General features: G+C 47.2%; 1 protein-coding gene across 1 annotated transcript in view; it reads left to right on the top strand.

Moving 5' to 3' along the window:
* The window catches only part of GINS4 (GINS complex subunit 4), a 225,971-nt gene that overhangs the window by 193,682 nt on the left and 15,103 nt on the right, over positions 1-17,186 (top strand). The window contains exon 7 of the mRNA XM_069617686.1: positions 12,151-12,241. Coding sequence (XP_069473787.1) covers positions 12,151-12,241 — 91 coding nt within the window. The remainder of the gene's footprint in view (positions 1-12,150; positions 12,242-17,186) is intronic.

Below are 17,186 nucleotides of genomic sequence, written 5' to 3'. Positions count from 1 at the left end.
CATTTACAATAACACATGGTTCCACTATCAATGGTGGGAGAAAAGGGTGATCATTTGAGCAGGTTTTTTAGGGAGGCTTTTCCCCAGGTGGATGTCCTTCATCACCCTCACTATGAGATCCTCCCACATATTACCACCCCTAGGGGGACTATTGGGTAGCGACCTCACCTCCCTAGCCTCATAGGTTATTCCCTGCTTTTGTCTTACCTTTTTATTTTAGGTGACGAGACCTGGTGAATCTTCACAAAGTCAATACAAATGCAGTTATAGAGATAATTCAACTGGCCATTAACATAAGATGCCCATCACAGATGACATCATGTAGGTACATATACATCACAATATGGGTTATGTCAAAAGGTGCCATTCTGTACCCGGTTTACATTGTCCTGTACTGCACTGTTCTTCTATCCCTTCCCAGAAGCTGGTATGGTAAAGATTTCTTGCGTGCTCCTTCTCGGGATAGGCAGAGCCACATTCCTTAGATAACATGTATTTTCAACAGCACCTTCCACATTTGCACAGCAAATCACAGTAAATCATTGTCTCCGTCCTCCATTTGCATATCTTACAAGGGCAGCAGGGTTTCACATGTACAGCAAGCAGGGCTCTTCCACGTGAATAAAACGATGATTTCTTTTGCACTGATAGAAGGTTAACTGTTTAGCTACCGAAGTCTACTACTCCATATAAGATGGCTGTAATTTAGAATTGGAACATGATACCTTGGAGTCATCATTCAACCCTTAGTTTTATTTACAAACATTTATGTCAATATGGGATAGTTTAATGATTTCTTCCTCATTCAGAAGTATTGAGTGCGGGATGGGCTTGTTATTTTTAAACATATAAGATATGCATTTTATACACAGCATTGTTGCAAGTATTACTACTAACGTTGCTATAAAGATGAATACCCCCGATAGACTGGCCACCAGGGGGTGCACGGATGAGTTCTGACTCTGTGTGAGCTCCTCCACCCTAGGTCCACGATACGAACTGAGCCCCTGTCTCGCGCGCAAAAACAGACGAGGAAAAGCTGAAAAATCGTCGTCCGAAAACACACGCTCCGACAAGCAGTGAAAGTCCAACACCGAGCAATCAACGCAACGGCCCGTTGGCGGTTCCTCCAAGACACCGGCTGCCTGGACGAGCAGCCCGAAGCGCATCCCCCCCCGCAACTACCTCACCACGCTCCATCCATCTGTGGGGGCAGCGTGGTGCAAAGACATGAGGAGCGGAGTACGTGAAAGGGGCCCGGTGCAGCATACCTCAGCCCGTGTGTCACCGCAGACCGGAGGAAGCCTCCAAAGGATCAGAGGTGAGGGAACACCCACTGCACGTGGGGCATGTGGAACCCCCAAGAGGATACGCCACCCACGTGCCACCCGCACGCAGTACCCCGCCGCCAGACAACCCTGTCCCTGCCAGAGGCCAGAGGGTCCCCAGCAGAGTGCCCTCTGCAGGAGGTCCACCAACCCCAGGAATCTATGCACCATCGCCGGTTCCCCGCAGGTGGCGCCCCGTGGGAGACAGAGGGGGGAAGAGGACCTGAGGCATCTGCCTCCACGCACTAGGTCCCTAGTGCCATAAGTCTAACAAGGCACCCACTTGGAGCGAGCCCTGAACGCCCCCATAAATGAGTCTGGCACCTCACATTTAAAGTAAAGAGACATGGAAAACGAGCATGCCCCAAATTGAAGCGGAACTAAAGCGGCCACCAATGCTTCCATGAACTGGGCTGCCATAGATCGACTCGACTGAACTGAGCACAATACCTAACCATTCTCCAAGAAACGCGGCCAAGCACAAGCCCTGCGCGGAGAACTGATAGAAGGGATAGGATCACCTATGTCTGTGTCCATTCGCAACCATAGAGGCCCCCAATAAAGACTGCAGAACAACAGAGCGAAGCAAACCAGAGAGATACCCACCACCATAGCGAAATGTACCTCCTGACCACAAGCAAAATAGGCTACTCAGAATAGACAACTACACCAAGCCCTGAGAGGAAGGCCAAGCACCACCCACCCAGGCCCCGACAGAAGACCAAAGCAACCCACGACCACAAGCAGACCATGCCAGTGCGTAAGGTCTACCGCAGATACCTAGCCACCCCACATCAGGCCTCTGCCCACACGGTAGCGCTGATACCTGGCCAATAACCTGAAATCATTCTATAGCCATCCGGACACGCCGTAGTGCGGAGGGTTGGGCCCCCGAACCAGGGGCGTGTGCCTCCTCCGCCACAGCAAACACCCCATGAGCATTAAGGGAAGACTGGCCAGATACGCCTATAATCCACCCCAGCCAACCCCAGTGTACAAGGATAAAGAGAAAATGGAAGCCGCTGAGGTGGGAGCAGCAGCCACCAAAGGAGATATAGCAGCCCTCCTGAATGAAATAGAGTATGGGCGCCAACTTGGGCGGCAAAATAGATAAAATAACACAGAGAATGGACAACATTGAGGAAAGATTAGAAGGAGTCGAGAATAAGCAAGCCACCATAGACGCCCTCGAAACGCAAATGGAGCTCAGAATACTAGAGATTGAGAAAAGAGAGGAGGAATTCCGACTAAAAATGGACGATTTGGAAAGCTTCACATTCTACTCTGCGCCACACGCCACAGACAGCAGAATTGACTGCATATATATCTCACACCAGAACTAACGGAGGCGATGTCCACATCCAAAATACAACAGAATTGACTATATATATATCTCACACCAGAACTAACGGAGGCGATGTCCACATACAAAATAACCCCGATAACATGGTAACCGATCACAACATGGTCACGGCCACCCTCAGTCGGCCAACGCTACCCCACAGAAGCTCGAAATGACATTGCAACGAAACGCTCTGGAAGGACCCGATATTCCAAGAACACCTTGCGAAGGACATCGACCAATACTTCGAGCAGAATAATACAGGCGAAATCTTGTTAAATACAGTATAGGAGGCAGGGATGCCACGTGGAGAGGCATATTAATCAAAGAAGGAGCAGCAAAGAAAAGAGAGCGCCAACTAATAGAAAACAAGCTTAGAAAGGAAATAACACAATTGGACCTCAGTGCCCAATCTGCCAGCATTGATAGAGACAAGAAAATAGAGGAGGCCGCCGAGAGAGAAAAGAGAGGAATTGCAGCAACTGGAACAGACCAAATCGTGAGCAAACTCCAATGCCTGAAACATTATGAGAAAGGGGACAAAGCGGAGGCTCTGCTCGCAGCCAGGCTCCGAGGACAACTTAAAAAAAGATGGGTGTCAACCATAGACCACGAGATCGATCCCCACGTGAGCCACGCCTGCCATTCCCGAAGCCTTTGCTAACTTTTACGAGAAACTGTACACCTCAGATACTACAATGGACGAGAGAGCAATTCCAGAATACATGGACAAGATAACCATCCCAAGCCTAACTGGAGATGTAGCACTAGCCCTCGAAGCCCCCATCACAGGCGAAGAAATAGAAGACGCAATCAAAAGGCTCCCAACAGGAAAAGCCTCAGGAAACGACAGCTATACAGCACATACAAGGATGCCCTCTATCGGCCATATTATTTGCGCTATCACTGGAACCATTGGCACAAACACTTAGAACAAATGAAGGCGTCGAGGGCCTGAAGGTGAACGGAAGAGAATACAAACTGGCCTTGTACGCAGACGATATTCTACTCCATGTACAAAACCCGATAACATCAATCCCTCGTGCAATTCAATTTATCGAACAATAAGGTGCACTGTCAGGCTTCAAAATCAATAGAACTAAATCCATCCTTTTCCCACTAAGTGAACCCACCATGAACCAAAAAGCAGAATTTGAGCAACTGGGCCTTACCATCGGAGGCCCGACCCTTCAATACCTGGGCATCAACCTGAAGAGAAACATAGCCGATATATACAAGGCTAACTTCCCCCAACTCCTCACCGCCTTCAAAGTGGACCTCGCAAAATGGTGACCCCTTACGATCTCCTGGATGGGGCGCTTGAATGCCATCAAGATGGTTAGTCTCCCACGCTTCCTATATCCCTTCCAAGTACTCCCCATAACAGTTCCAGCAGACTACTTCAAACAAGTAAAAAGGGCTATAACCAAATTCCTTTGGGAAGGGAAGAAACCCAGAATACCCTACAAAACTCTCATACTACCCAAAGACCAAGGAGGGCTCGGCCTCCCAGATATCGAGAGATATTATCAGGCAGCCCACCCAGTTGAGTCCTCATCCCCATCTCAGAGACAAGAAGGATCTGCAATGGTTCCAGCTGGACAACAACCTGAAGCCCGCGACGTTCTCAGAATGGTTATGGGTCCCCAGACCACAACTCACATGAAGACTATGCAACCACCCAATACTGGGGACAATATGGAAAGAGGGAAAAGGGATGATGGGAGTGACCACATGGCCATCCCCCCTGAGCCACCTTTGGGCCCCAGGGATCAGAGAAGAAATCCCAGAACACTCTAGGTACCAAACCTGGTTCGATGCAGGACTTGAAAGGGTAGGACAACTATGGAGAGAAGACAAATTCATTGCAATCACAGAACTGGAAGAAGCCCTCCAGCTGCACCCTATCTCGATCTTCCTTTACTTACGCTTAAAGGGTGTCCTATCCAAACGAGAATGGAAAGCCAAGACACGAAGAGAACTCGCCCCTTTCGAGAAAATCCTCGACACAACCTCCATGAATAAAGGCCTGAAAGCACGCATGTACAGCGCTTTCATCAGTAAAGACCAAAATCCGAACCTCCGCCTCAAAGAGAAATGGGAAAAGGATTTCAACAGAGAATTTGATCAACAGGCCTGGGACACAATTTGCAAAACACTATCCCGAATATCAATCGCCGCACATTACAAATTACACGCCATAAAATTACTCCACATATGACAGTACGATCTTCACAGGCTATCAAAAATGTACCAGACCAACAGCCCAAAATGTTGGAGACAATGTGGAACGGATGCTAATTATTGGCACATGTGGTGGGACTGCCCCAAAGTCTGCATATACTGGAACAAAGTGCTGGGATGGATCAAACAAGTAGACGGCATTGAGAGGGATCCTTCTCCCCTCCTGACCTTATTTGGCCTAGAAGAAGAAGAAGGCGAACTAATCAGGATAAAAGGTCTGGCATCCCCACTGTTATTAGCTGGGAGAGCCGGCCTAGTCATTAAAAGAAACTCCCCACACCTTCCAGGCAAAAAAGAATGGGTCAACATCGCAACAAACATATACACGATGGAGAAAATCACAGCGGCCCTCCACAGAAAGGCAGCACGACACGAAGAAACTTGGTGTTACTTCGCCAATATACATATCCCATGCCAACACGAAAACCCAGAATCCGAGTAAACGAACCCGCCAGAACGAAGACCAGACACCATTCAGCAATCCCTAGGAGAAAAGGCCTGTTGCACAACATTAACATACGCAACCCCTTCGAGGTAAATGTCCCTGCATGCACCAATCATCGTCTAAATTCTTGTCAACGAACCGTAAAAACTCACCAGGCCGTCTTAGTTAGGGAGGGGGGTAAGGGATTTAAATCACTCCAACGTATAATGGAAAGGAAAGTTAAGTTTGTTGTTTGTAATGTTATTGTTTACCCACAAGACTATATTGCTCTAATAATGTGATTATAACACGAATGTACTTGTGCATAACACCCTTATGTTTCAAAACCAATAAAATGTAAATAAAAAAAAAAGATGAATACCCCCTTTATTATCAGTTGGCCCAATCGGTGCCAAATGGAGGTAAACCATAATTTTATAGAATCCAGAGATACTGCCTGCTCCAATGAGCTATCCTGAGATAACGCTGCCTGTTTCTGAATATGGAACACATCAGTAATTTATTTCTCCTGACGTATCGAGTAAAAACCTGTCGTATTGATGAAGTAGCATAACCCTCCTTTCTCTAACGGGTAATCTAGAGCCATCCAGTTCTGAAAGGTGTACGCAGACCCAGATTCATCTCTTCCTGCAATGACAACAGGGTCTGTACTGTCAAATCAGCAAATATCTCAAAACCTGCAGAAATGTTGAGCAGAGCGTTTTCTAGCTCTATTACTCCCTAACCAACAAAAAAGAGCTCTTACAAATATATGGAACCCAGTACTGCTTTCTACCAGTGGATTATGTGAGGTTGGCATCATGGAAGGAGACACAGACAACATATTCAATGTGTACCAAAAGTATTTTATTAAAGAACATGTCTAACTTGCCCTATGCTAAGGTGGGATTTCCCTACCTAGAGAAACTAATGATAGTCTATGTTAGTATCTTCAACTGAAAAGTCAGTCTGTGTCCAAAACCTATGCTTGCCCTCACAGCTAAGACAAAATAATGTATGGGGATGCCAGCCATAAACTAAACAGTGTTCCATATGTAAAGTTCTGAGCTATCTCCAACTCTGGCTTAATCTTCAGCTTCTTTCCCCAAATATCAACAAGTTCACCACAATGTTCAATTTACCTTCTTTTGGACTTGAAATAATAAAATTTCCACACCTTTATAAATGTAAGGATGCCCTTCCTCTAGTTCAATATTGTTCGAGGGCAGCACGTCTCAGGGTTCCCTTCCCCAAGTTCAATATAAAGAAAAAGTCACAAAAAGAAGTATCTCAAAGCTTTGGGAGTACAGTGGCACAGAAATGCCCCAAGTGCGGGGAGGTGGATGCCGGGATGATTCTCATGTTCTGGGCGTGCCCGGAGGTGGGAAGATTCTGGGAGGAAGTCAAACTGTCATGACCCTTGCCCCTGGCCCTCACTGGCAAGTCAGCCTTCCAGTTAGGGCCAGGTCAAAGGCCTTAAAACCTCATCCAAGACTCTCTTTGAGTCAGTCCTGGTGCCTCATAACCATCATGAAGGCCAACATTAGAATGGGACTATTTACTTGGGACTATTTAACTTGGAGGGGGGGGGTTGAGGGGGTGGGGGTTCAGCCAATATGGAGGCACACATATAGCTGTTACAAGGAACTAAGCTATACAGTCTAGTCTTTTGGGTGTGGCAGGCCTGGGACTACTTTACCTGGACTACTTTGGGTGTGGCAGGCCTGGGACTATTTTACCTGGACTTCTTTACCTGAGACTATTTAAACCGCACCCAAACAGCAGAACATGCTTTGCGTTATTCTGCTGTGAGCAGCGTAACACTCACTGTGTCCAGTTCTTTGATGCCAGTTTACCTGAAACCAAGGACCTGCAGAGAGAGAAGGAACACTAGGAAACTTACCTGGAACAGTATCCTGTCTTTAATCCATCGCCAACTTCAGTTCCACTCACCTGAAGGTATGAACTCCATCATCCGGCACCGCATGCATCCTGGAATACCATAACCTGGAAAGAGGAGAAAGAAAGACAGCATTAGTAAGCGTTTACTCACATTTCCTCCCGAATGAAGAAAGCCACACAATTCTTACCTGGGTAGTCCTCTCCTGGTCAGTATCATTGCTGGAACATTACGGCGCTCGTCGTGGAAAATCGCAACCTGCAAGGAGAGAAAAGACACAGGTTAGCAATATAAAAGGTGAAACAGCGCCGCGCATCACACATTACTCACCGGACAGCATCGCACACACCGCGCGCTTGCCTACCGGCCCATGCTCATCTTCAAACTGCATGACAACACCAAAATACCTTTCCATACCTAAAAGGAAAGAAGCAAGACATTATTATTCGAACTAAGAGGAACATAAGAACTGCATATAAAGACTGTAAAGCCGCAAACCTACGGAGTCGTAGCAGTCCTGGATTCCCACTGGGGGGCTTGCGCCAGTGAAGTAACTTGGTCGCTGCTCGCCACCCACATCTACGCGCCCCTGCCACGAGGAGCAGGACAGAGAATCCACCTTTCACAATATTAAGGTGAGGAGAGGGCCGAAGGGGGAGGAAGATGTTGAGGCCAAGGGAGGTGGGAAAACATAAAGACAATCTGGTATTGATCTCTCCTATATTATAGACCCATCTTTAACCAGAGGCCTTACCAAGGGTCCGGGAGAGGGTTTGAGAGTGCAAATCATCCAACCAGGGCTGGGTGGCGTCCCCGTGGATACCAGGTGAGCGTAACACAAACAACGCCTGTCCCAAAAGGGGATCAAGTTAAGGGTGGATTCAGTATGGGCATGCATGCTGGGGGGATTCCCCAGACCACGTAACCTAAAGCATATCAGTAAATTTAAAGACTTGGCCTACATCTTGGCCAAACAGAGAATTGCTATGAGCTGGAAAGCAGCCCAAAGACCTAGATTAGAGGTGTGGTGGAATGACCTCTTGAAAAGGGCAGAGACGGTGGCATGGTACGAAGCAGTTAGCAGGGGGGGAGGAGGAGGAAGCGGAACCCCTGATTGCATGGAGACAAATGATGGCCACAATGTCGGGACCCTTTCCAATGTTGGACCAAGTGAAGATGATACGGCTAGTAATAGTGAAGGAGACAAACCCTAAGAAACGTATTTTGTGGCATTGAAGTGGGTGCTCGAGTTAATGGGGAGGGAAGGGGGAGGACTGTAATGTGTAACATGTTGATGCAATACCAAGAAGCTAGTATATGGAAATGTCCTACATGTTGGTTAAGTTTGCTGTGTTGTTAAAAATATAATAAAAACTGTTTAAAAAAAAAGTAGTATCTCAAAGCTTTGTCTTTAAACTGAGTTTCAACCATTCTTTACAGCTCGGGGTTCCCTTCCCCAAGTCTTATTTGCATCAATGGTAGTTTTGCCTTTTGACACAATAGCAAGCTTCCTTGTTGGAATATAGGGGTTCTATTGTCTTGGCGCAGTTGTTGACCCAAGCGGTCCACCCATTACATGTCACGCAACCAGGAACTTAAAGTTCTCTTTGAGTAGTTCAATATTCAGCTAAACATGTGGTTTCTCAAATGCAGCTCTACAACCAACAGTTTCTCAGCATTGACTTCAACTCTGCAGTCAAGAGTTCTTCATCTAACTTAATTTCCTATTTTCTTTCAGTTCATAGTTCAATATTAGTAAGTTGTTTTTTTTCATTCAATTTAGTATCCAGTGTTGGCAGTTGTGCAGTTTCATGCAATTCAACTTTCATAATGAGCAGTTTTGCCTTTCCTTTCACTTCCTTATTCCATATGTGCCGCTTTGCTTTTTTCATTCAGTTTTATTTATTTTATTTGAGCCTTTATAGCAGCGCACCAAGTCCTCGGTCATCTGGGCTCTAGTTGCATGGGTACAGTTACATAGGTGGGAGCAGTTCAAACCACTAAAAAACAAGTGGGTCTTTAGTTTATTTCTTAAAAGTTGGTAAGCCACCTTAGACCGTAAATCTGGCGGGGGGATTGGTCCAGAGGTTGCCACAATGGTGGGGAAGCTTGAGCCACCTGCTGGTTTCCGTCTGAATCTGGTGGTGAGTAGTTGTTGGCTATTGGAAGATCTGAGTGGTCTCGCTGCCGAATATTTCTTGATCCTCTGGCCGAGGTAAATCGGGGCTTTATTTGCGAGGCAGCGGTGTGCAGTCGTGAGGATTTTTAATGGTAATCTTTCCCTGAGATGTGATCAGATTTGTTAAAGTCCGGGGCGGCTCTGAAGGCATTGTTTTGAATGACCTGGAGCCTGTTTAGGCTTTCGTCTGAGGTCCCACAAAGTAGGGCATTGCAGTAGTCTAACTTGGACAACACAAAAGCGCACAGGCAACTGAGAGGCGGTTGGTGGTGTATAAGAAAGGTCTGCTTGATCGTACAAGTTTTGTCATGTAGGCTGTTGTAGAAGCGATGTTGTTGATTTGGCGGATCATGTTAAGAGAGGCATCAAGGTAGATACTGATGTGGAGACAGGGATATTGTGGCCATCTATGGAGAAGAGCCGGTAAGCCCGGGTCAAGGTTCGAGAGACTGGATGAGGGGCCAACCCAAAGCAGCTCAGTCTTCTCGTCATTAAAACACAGGCTCTGTTGGCCCATCCAAGTTTGGATGATTGCGTGAATTGCATTTACAGTGGTGCAGTCCTGGTCGTAAGAGCCTGTACTGAATGGAACAAAATAAGCAAATCCCCATGGGATTTGCTTATTTTGTTCCGTTCAGTATTAAATAAATAAAGCTTTGCTTATTTCATTCAGTTCGGTATTCAATAAATGTAGTTTTGCTTAGTTCCTTCAGTTTGGTGTTCAATAAATGTGAATGTTTCTTACTTTTGAAGACCGCTGCTATATTTGCGGCCCCTTGGAATGCCCAGGCGGTTCCAGTGTCGCCGACAATTACCAGGACCCGGCAGCTCCCCTTGGTAGCTTCTCCCCAAACGGGAAAGCCTTTTTGCTGGGTGCTTCGTTCAGCACACACCGGCCTGCATGCTCATATCTGCCTCGACTCCGTGACAGTGCCCGCTGCATGCCCTTATGAGGGTTCCCTGTCCTGCACAGTCCCACCGGCAGCCCTCCCAGGATCTTTGTCGGCGTCTCTGCTTCTCACTCTACAGCACGGTCCTGGGTATTAAAATTATCTCTGCCCAAGATCCCCAAGTCTCTCCTCCTTCTGCTGCTTCTTCTTCCGCTGCTACTCTCATGTGCTTCAGCATTACACTTTTTATACACCTGTGGACCTTCAGTGGGCTGCAGGTGTGTTCCATCAATCCAATGCTGCCTGACTGTGATTAAAAGGACATGCCTGAACTTCATGCATCTTCTTCGACCCAGTACCAAAGTGGTGAGAGTAAGTGGTGTCCAATACTCTGTTGCTTCTTCCTCGTCTCGATACTGTCGGGTATCCCAAGAAGGGAATAAAGGGGAACTCTTCTATAATGACCCATAAAGGTCAGGGAGGGTTATGCTGATGTCACGAGGATAAGGGGGGATAGTGTGTTTTGTACCAAGGTACCTCATCCCCAATCCTTCTCCTCTTTCCAACACGTCTGTGGTGGTGATATCTCCTGTCTTTCTCAGGGACAGGTGAACAATATCCCATAACCACTTCTGTGACAGGGGTTACTGCCTGAAAGGAGTGTGTGGAATACCCCGTCTTACCTAAGGGCATCCCACTTCCAATCCCCAAGCATATCCCCTGCCTCCCCCTCCCCAGCCCCCATCCTGGTGGTCCTCTCACTTGTCCACCCCGAGGGGCAGGACCCAAAAGCAATGTCCTTTCCCTGACCAGCTGTATAGAGGATCCAAGGGGAGTAGAGGTGCAAACGCCCTCCGGTTACTCACAATTAGTTGGCCTTTTCTGGCAGCTAACCGCAGCCTACATGCTCCTAGCTGTACGTAATGTTCCTATTGTGCATGTGCCTGGACAATATTTTAAATGCTAATTTCCATCATAACCAATACCACCCTGTGTTCCTTAATTTAGGGTACTATGCTCCTGCCCCTGCATTAATAACTGCCCCTGCTGGCATGCCTCTCAGTGATAACAATTGTCTAGACTTGTTCTGGGCACAGTTGGCAGTGGAGTTCATAATAACCCCAGAATCAGTGACCCAAAAAGTATCTCCCAGTTGAACCTACTTCTGCCGCTGGTAACCACTATTTTCCAGACAGGAGGTTGCTGTTTGTCCCCCATCTATTACTCCCAAAAATCGAGCCATTTTCTTCAGGTGTACCAGCACATTACAATATGGATCCTTTCCCACCTGAGTAGCGGTAGCCCAAGCGGGGTAGCTGGTCAGACCAAATGGTTGTCCCTGGACACTTCCAAGATCAGAATCCTATAGTGGGGTAAGAGACTGGTTGCTCCCAGCAGGCCAAAGGTTGAAGACCAATGAAGGCCAATGAAGGCCTTTGGGAGATGGTTGCTGAAGGCAATGCTGGTTGTCTGCAACAATGATCCACACGTCTTCAGCAGGATGCTCCTCTTTGAAGGGGTCTTGGCTCCAACATCAATCTGAATAATGGCTGCTGGAGTCCTCCTTTTATCGTAAATTTGAGCTAGATTTACCCCCGAGTTCACCAATAATGAGGATGTGCACAATTCAAGCAAGGTGTAGGAGAGAATTATCCATACAGGAGGATCACATTTCTTGTCTCAGGGTAATAGAGACCCCCCTTTCTTGTCTCAGGGTAATAGAGACCCCCCTTCCCACACCTGCATCTTTTTATTTTTGTTTGAAATTGGCTTGTTCTGAGTCTTCATAGCCTCATTTTGTTAATAAATGCATTCGACTAACCATCATTTTTTTATCTTCTAGTCCCTAAGCCCAACCTAGATTCATTCGTCTTCCTGAGAGTGAAGGAAGAACAGAGGAACATCTTGGTGGAGCCAGAAACTGACGAGCAGAGGTTAGTGAGCCGTAACCTAAGGCACAAATGCCCAATGAACGGATACTTCTACACAGAGGATGGGGTGGGAACTAGTGTGGCGCTATGGGCACTCGCCTCCAGTTGTTATGCAAGTTAATGCTAATATTATGTTATTTATTGAGTGCTGACATAGCTTCAAGAAGCAGCAGAGCGATTTAGAGGTATAGAACAGTAATTCATAACGGAGCGCTTTTCAGAGTCCATGGAACAGATATACAGCGGGTGGTAGGATACAGAAGGACACAGAGGGGGTAGATCTCTACAGGGTGGTGAGGAGGAGAGGCGCGGACAGCATCTAGCAAGTCAGGTGGCACGGGGAGGGCAAAGTGATGGCCTAGGTGTTGAGGAGGAGAAAAGGTGGGTCTTGAGTTCCTTTCTGAATTGTTGGAGCGTGGGGGAAAGTCTGATGCTGATGGGGAGGAGGTTCCATAGTTTTGGGGCGTAGGCGGAGAAGGCTTGTTTTCTGCTCTTTTCCTTTTTGGAGCAGCGGATTTCAAGTCTTCATATGTTCTGACTTATTGTAATGCGCTGTCTATGTAAGATGGGGAGCTTCTCTGCGAGATAGCTGGTTGACTTGAGGGCAACTGCCTTATAGATGATGCAGCAAGACTTTAAGGTGATTTGTGCGTGCAGTGGGAGCCAGTGAAGGTCGATGAGGGCCGGGGTGATGTGGTCGCATCTGCACAAACCCTTGATGAGGCGTGTGGCTGCATGTAGGACACTTCTCAGGGGCACAAGGGAGGAAGACGGGAGACTTTTGAGGAGGGCTTTGCCCCCATCCAGGTGGGATAGGACTAGTGCTTGAATGGTGGATCTAAAGCTGTTCGGAGGGAGGAAGAACTTGACTTTTCGCAGGAGGGACAGCTGACACCAAGGAGGTGAGCTTGGGTGTGAAGCCCTCAAGGTTCATGGTTTATAGTCAGGTCTGTATGTCTGGGTGTTCAGTGTTGTTGATCAGGAGTAGGAATTCTGTCTTGGAGGAGTTGAGCTTGAAGTATGCACTGGACATCCAAGACTGGATCAGTGAGAAGCAGATGTTGAGCCTATGGATGTCCTTGATGGAGTTGATCTTGAAGTATAACAGTGTCATCAGCGTATTGGTGGATGTGGATTTTGTGGGTGGCTTGGAGGGCTCCCAGTGACTCCAAGTATAGATTGCAGATCACTGGGGAGAGGATGGAACTCTGCGGGATTCCACCGGTGACAGATAGCATTGGTGATCTAGAGGAGTCCATCTGAATAAAAGGCTGCCGATTGGCAAGGTAGGGCTTGAACCAGCGTAGGATAAGGTCACTGATCCCCATGCGCTGATGTAAGGCGTCCGTGAGCGCCTGGTAGTCTACTGTATCGAAAGTGGCCTGAGGGGTCGAGTAGAGCCAGGGAGTGGCTATCGTATGTTGAGGGCGTTGTTGACCACTTGTATGCTTGCTGTCTCTTTGCTGCATCTGGGTCTGAGCCCGGATTGGTAGGTTTGGAGGAGATCGTTGGTGCTGATGTGTTTCTGCAGTTGGGCGCTTAATGCTTTCTAGGAAGGAAAGATGGATGATGGGGCGATAGTTACCTAGGTCCGGATCCAGAGTGGGTTTCTTTAGTAGAGGGAGTATTTGTCATTTCTTTAGGGTTGATGGGATGGCACCTTGTGTTGGGGAGCTGTTGATGATCTCCAGGTAGGGAAGGAGAGCTTCTGCGGGGAGGGTCTTGAGGATGGATGCTGGGAGGATGTTGTCTGTATTTGATGTGGCTTCGAAGCAGACAGGGTTTCTACTAGGTCCTTTATAGAGCATCTTGAATGTTGTCCAGGGTGTGGAGATTTCACGAGAAGGGACGTGAGGTGGGTCTGTGTATGCAGAGCTGGTGTCTGTGCTGGTCAATCTTGCTGATTTTTCGATGATGAAGGTGTTGCTGGCTGTGGATTATTTGATGGAGTGTGGTATGGCAGGATTGGGTAGGGGGTTGACGCAGTGCTTGACCGCTTTGAAGAGGACTCTGCTTTTGTTGTCGGCTTCTGCTATGGTGTTCTGATAGTAGGAAGCCTTGGCTCTGTTGATTTGTTGGCGGGTTGTTTGGAGTTCCTTGAGCGCGAGGTCGGATGTGGTCCTGGAGCGGTGGCAGGTTTTCTCTTGTTTCCTGATGACTCTTGCTGGGGTTGAGTTCTTGCATGTACCAGGGTGCTGATGGTTTCGGTTTGTAGGTGTGTTGTTTCAGAGGCACATGTCGGTTGATGGAGGCTGAGAGCGTGGCGTTGAGTGCTTCCAGTAGAGTCGCAGATCCGTTAGGGGTTTTCGCTCAAAGTGAGGTGGAGGTTGGCAAGGTCTTCCGTAAAGTCTTCCACTGGGAAGTTCTTGAAGGACCTGAAGGTTTGTCATCAGATACACATCAGTGTTGATGCTGGGAGTGCTTGACTGTGGTGGTGTACAGTATGTTGGACAGTATGTTGAAAGGCATGCCAAGGTGGTTGCACCAGTCAGCAGTGGAGGGAAAGCAGTGCAGGGATGATTGGGTCGAGGATGCTACCTTTCTCATGCGTTGGATCTTTCGTCTGCTGTGTGAGCCTGTGAGTGTCGAAGGCTGAGAAGAGCTTCCTTCATCGGTTTGGTGGCCTTGTTGCCTGGGAGGTTGAAGACACCTATGAAGATGTTGTTGGCGTGCGTGAGGGTCATGGTGGTGACCAAGGTGGTGTTGGGTTTGGGTGGTCTATAGATGAGATGTAAGGTGACTGTGTACGTTGGGGAGAGCAGGAAGTGGCAGGAGAGGACTTCAAAGGAGCCAATGTTGCCGACATCAAGTCTGGTGCAGGACCAAGAGGTCTTGTGGATGACTGCAAGGCCTCTACCTGTCTTTTTTGGCCAGTGTCTGTGTTAGATGCTGTAGCTGTCTGGGACAAGGACATCTAGGATGTGGGTGGAGGTGGGTGTCAGCCATGTCTTGTGATGATGATGGCATCAAGGTTGTGTGTAGTGATGAGGTTGGTGAAGTCTGCTGCATGGGTGATAGCTGAGCGGATGTTGGCGAGCATCAACTTCTGTGTTGTGGACGGTGAGGGGATGCTGATGGGTTTGAGGCTGATGTGGGTGAGGTTGCTGTATTGCAGACTCCATGCGTTAAAGGAGGAGCTTTGATATTGCCTGTGGGGACGGAGAGAAAATGCACATCAGCGCGTGGTTACCAGTTGTCTGAGCAGGGGTTCGGTCCCTGGGCTCTCCTGGTCCAGACTGGAATTGCCCCTTTGTTCTTCTTCCCTTCAGTTCGGACACCCGGGCGAGAGACTCTGGTTTACAACTTTTCATACCAGATAATACTCCGGATATAAGAACACATCAACTCCTCAAATAGAGAGCTGAAATGACTGAAAAGAAATCCACCTGATTCGAAGTGCCGATTGGGAACATTTGAACAAATATGCTCTGTCTTTTATCACCATAATTGGAGTCCGTTTTTCCGAACACTGGAGAATATATTTGGAAAAACACCTAGGTTTGATAGAATGGGAGAATCCATTCAATATTTAATAGCTGTCTGCCTTGGTTTCATATCATCAACATTTCTGGTCTATACATTGCTTGAAATCAAACCAGTCTTCTGCTGCTTTTAATGCTGGTTAGCTAATGAATACCTATGTTAAACTGGCTCTGGCTGCTTATTGGTTGGCTAGAACTGTCACCTTTAGTCAAATTTTCTAAACCTACCCCATCGTCTGCTTGTAAGTACAGTTTTAGTGGTCTGTTTTCTGAGCCTCATTGTTATTAGCACTTTCTTTCCTGAGCTTTAAGAATGCCTACTTTGACAAGTGGGGCTCCTTTTCAATTGAGCATAAAAGCGCCCATTGGAAAATGTCATCTATTTTCGTTGTTGCATTTCAGGATCTTAAATCTTGGTAGGGTGTAGCTGCAAGTGACAAAGGATTGACTTGAGATCAGCAGCTACCCTACAGTGAATCCCATGTCTATTTGGTGAATGCTTTGAAGCAAATGTAGTACATCTCCAAATGGATGCCTCTGAAATTCTGTTGGGGCCAGGGGTGATGAGGTGAAACTTTCTGCCCCCTTTAATTAGTCGGACTGATGCCTGGTTAACAATCTGAGCCAGTAAGAGTAGTCTGAAAGTTAAGTCGGTGGCTTGGACAATGAAGTCTTGCACAATTGTTTGGAAGTTTAAAGGGAGATAGGGCTTTAAGGTGCTGTGCAAGTTAGGTTTATACCATGCTGTTTGCGTCTTTTTATTGATGGAAGTTTTGAACGTGAGCCATGGATATATATGGAAACTGATGGATTTGGTGCAGAGTATCAAGTGATTAGGGGGCAGGGAAACCCCCTGCTCCCCTGTCCAGTTATAGTGTGCTGCTATTGAGGAGGACCCTTTTGTTGAGATTGGGATTTAGATAGATGGACACATCGTCCGCTGCACGAGTTAAAGTGAAGGATTTTAGCTATTGGATATTTTGACACCATAAAGGGACAGCAGTGTATCATCAGCATATTGTTGTGTGCAGTGCTCCAGATACGATTTTGAGGTAGGAGTATTTTACTCACTCATTTTAAACTTTTAGAGTAAATGGGATTTCTAAGGAGCAAATATTTGTTTTGTCCTCCACAAGAGTAAAATAAAATGTATGTCAAAACCTGCCAACGAAAGTGGTCCACATCACGACAGAATGCTGGTTTCTTTCAAATGAATAGATAAATCAGTGTGCAGTAGAACAAGCACCCTCTTACAAATTGAGCAGTTGAGCACTAACACTGTGAGCTTCCCCTGCATGCAAATAATAGATTCAACAGTAGCAGAAACCTTTAAACACTTCTCTCACACAGAACAGGTCATCTGGAGTAGGAGCCTATCAGGCTTCCCTCACACAAACAGAAAAGGTGAATCAGGGCAACAGCAATGCAAGAACCTGTAGAACAGGTGGAGTGGATCTGTTCAGGTT

Source organism: Ambystoma mexicanum, chromosome 10, assembly GCF_040938575.1.
Source record: "Ambystoma mexicanum isolate Mex_15411 chromosome 10, UKY_AmexF1_1, whole genome shotgun sequence".
Lineage (NCBI taxonomy): Eukaryota > Metazoa > Chordata > Amphibia > Caudata > Ambystomatidae > Ambystoma > Ambystoma mexicanum.
This window is presented reverse-complemented; position numbering and strand designations above follow the sequence as displayed.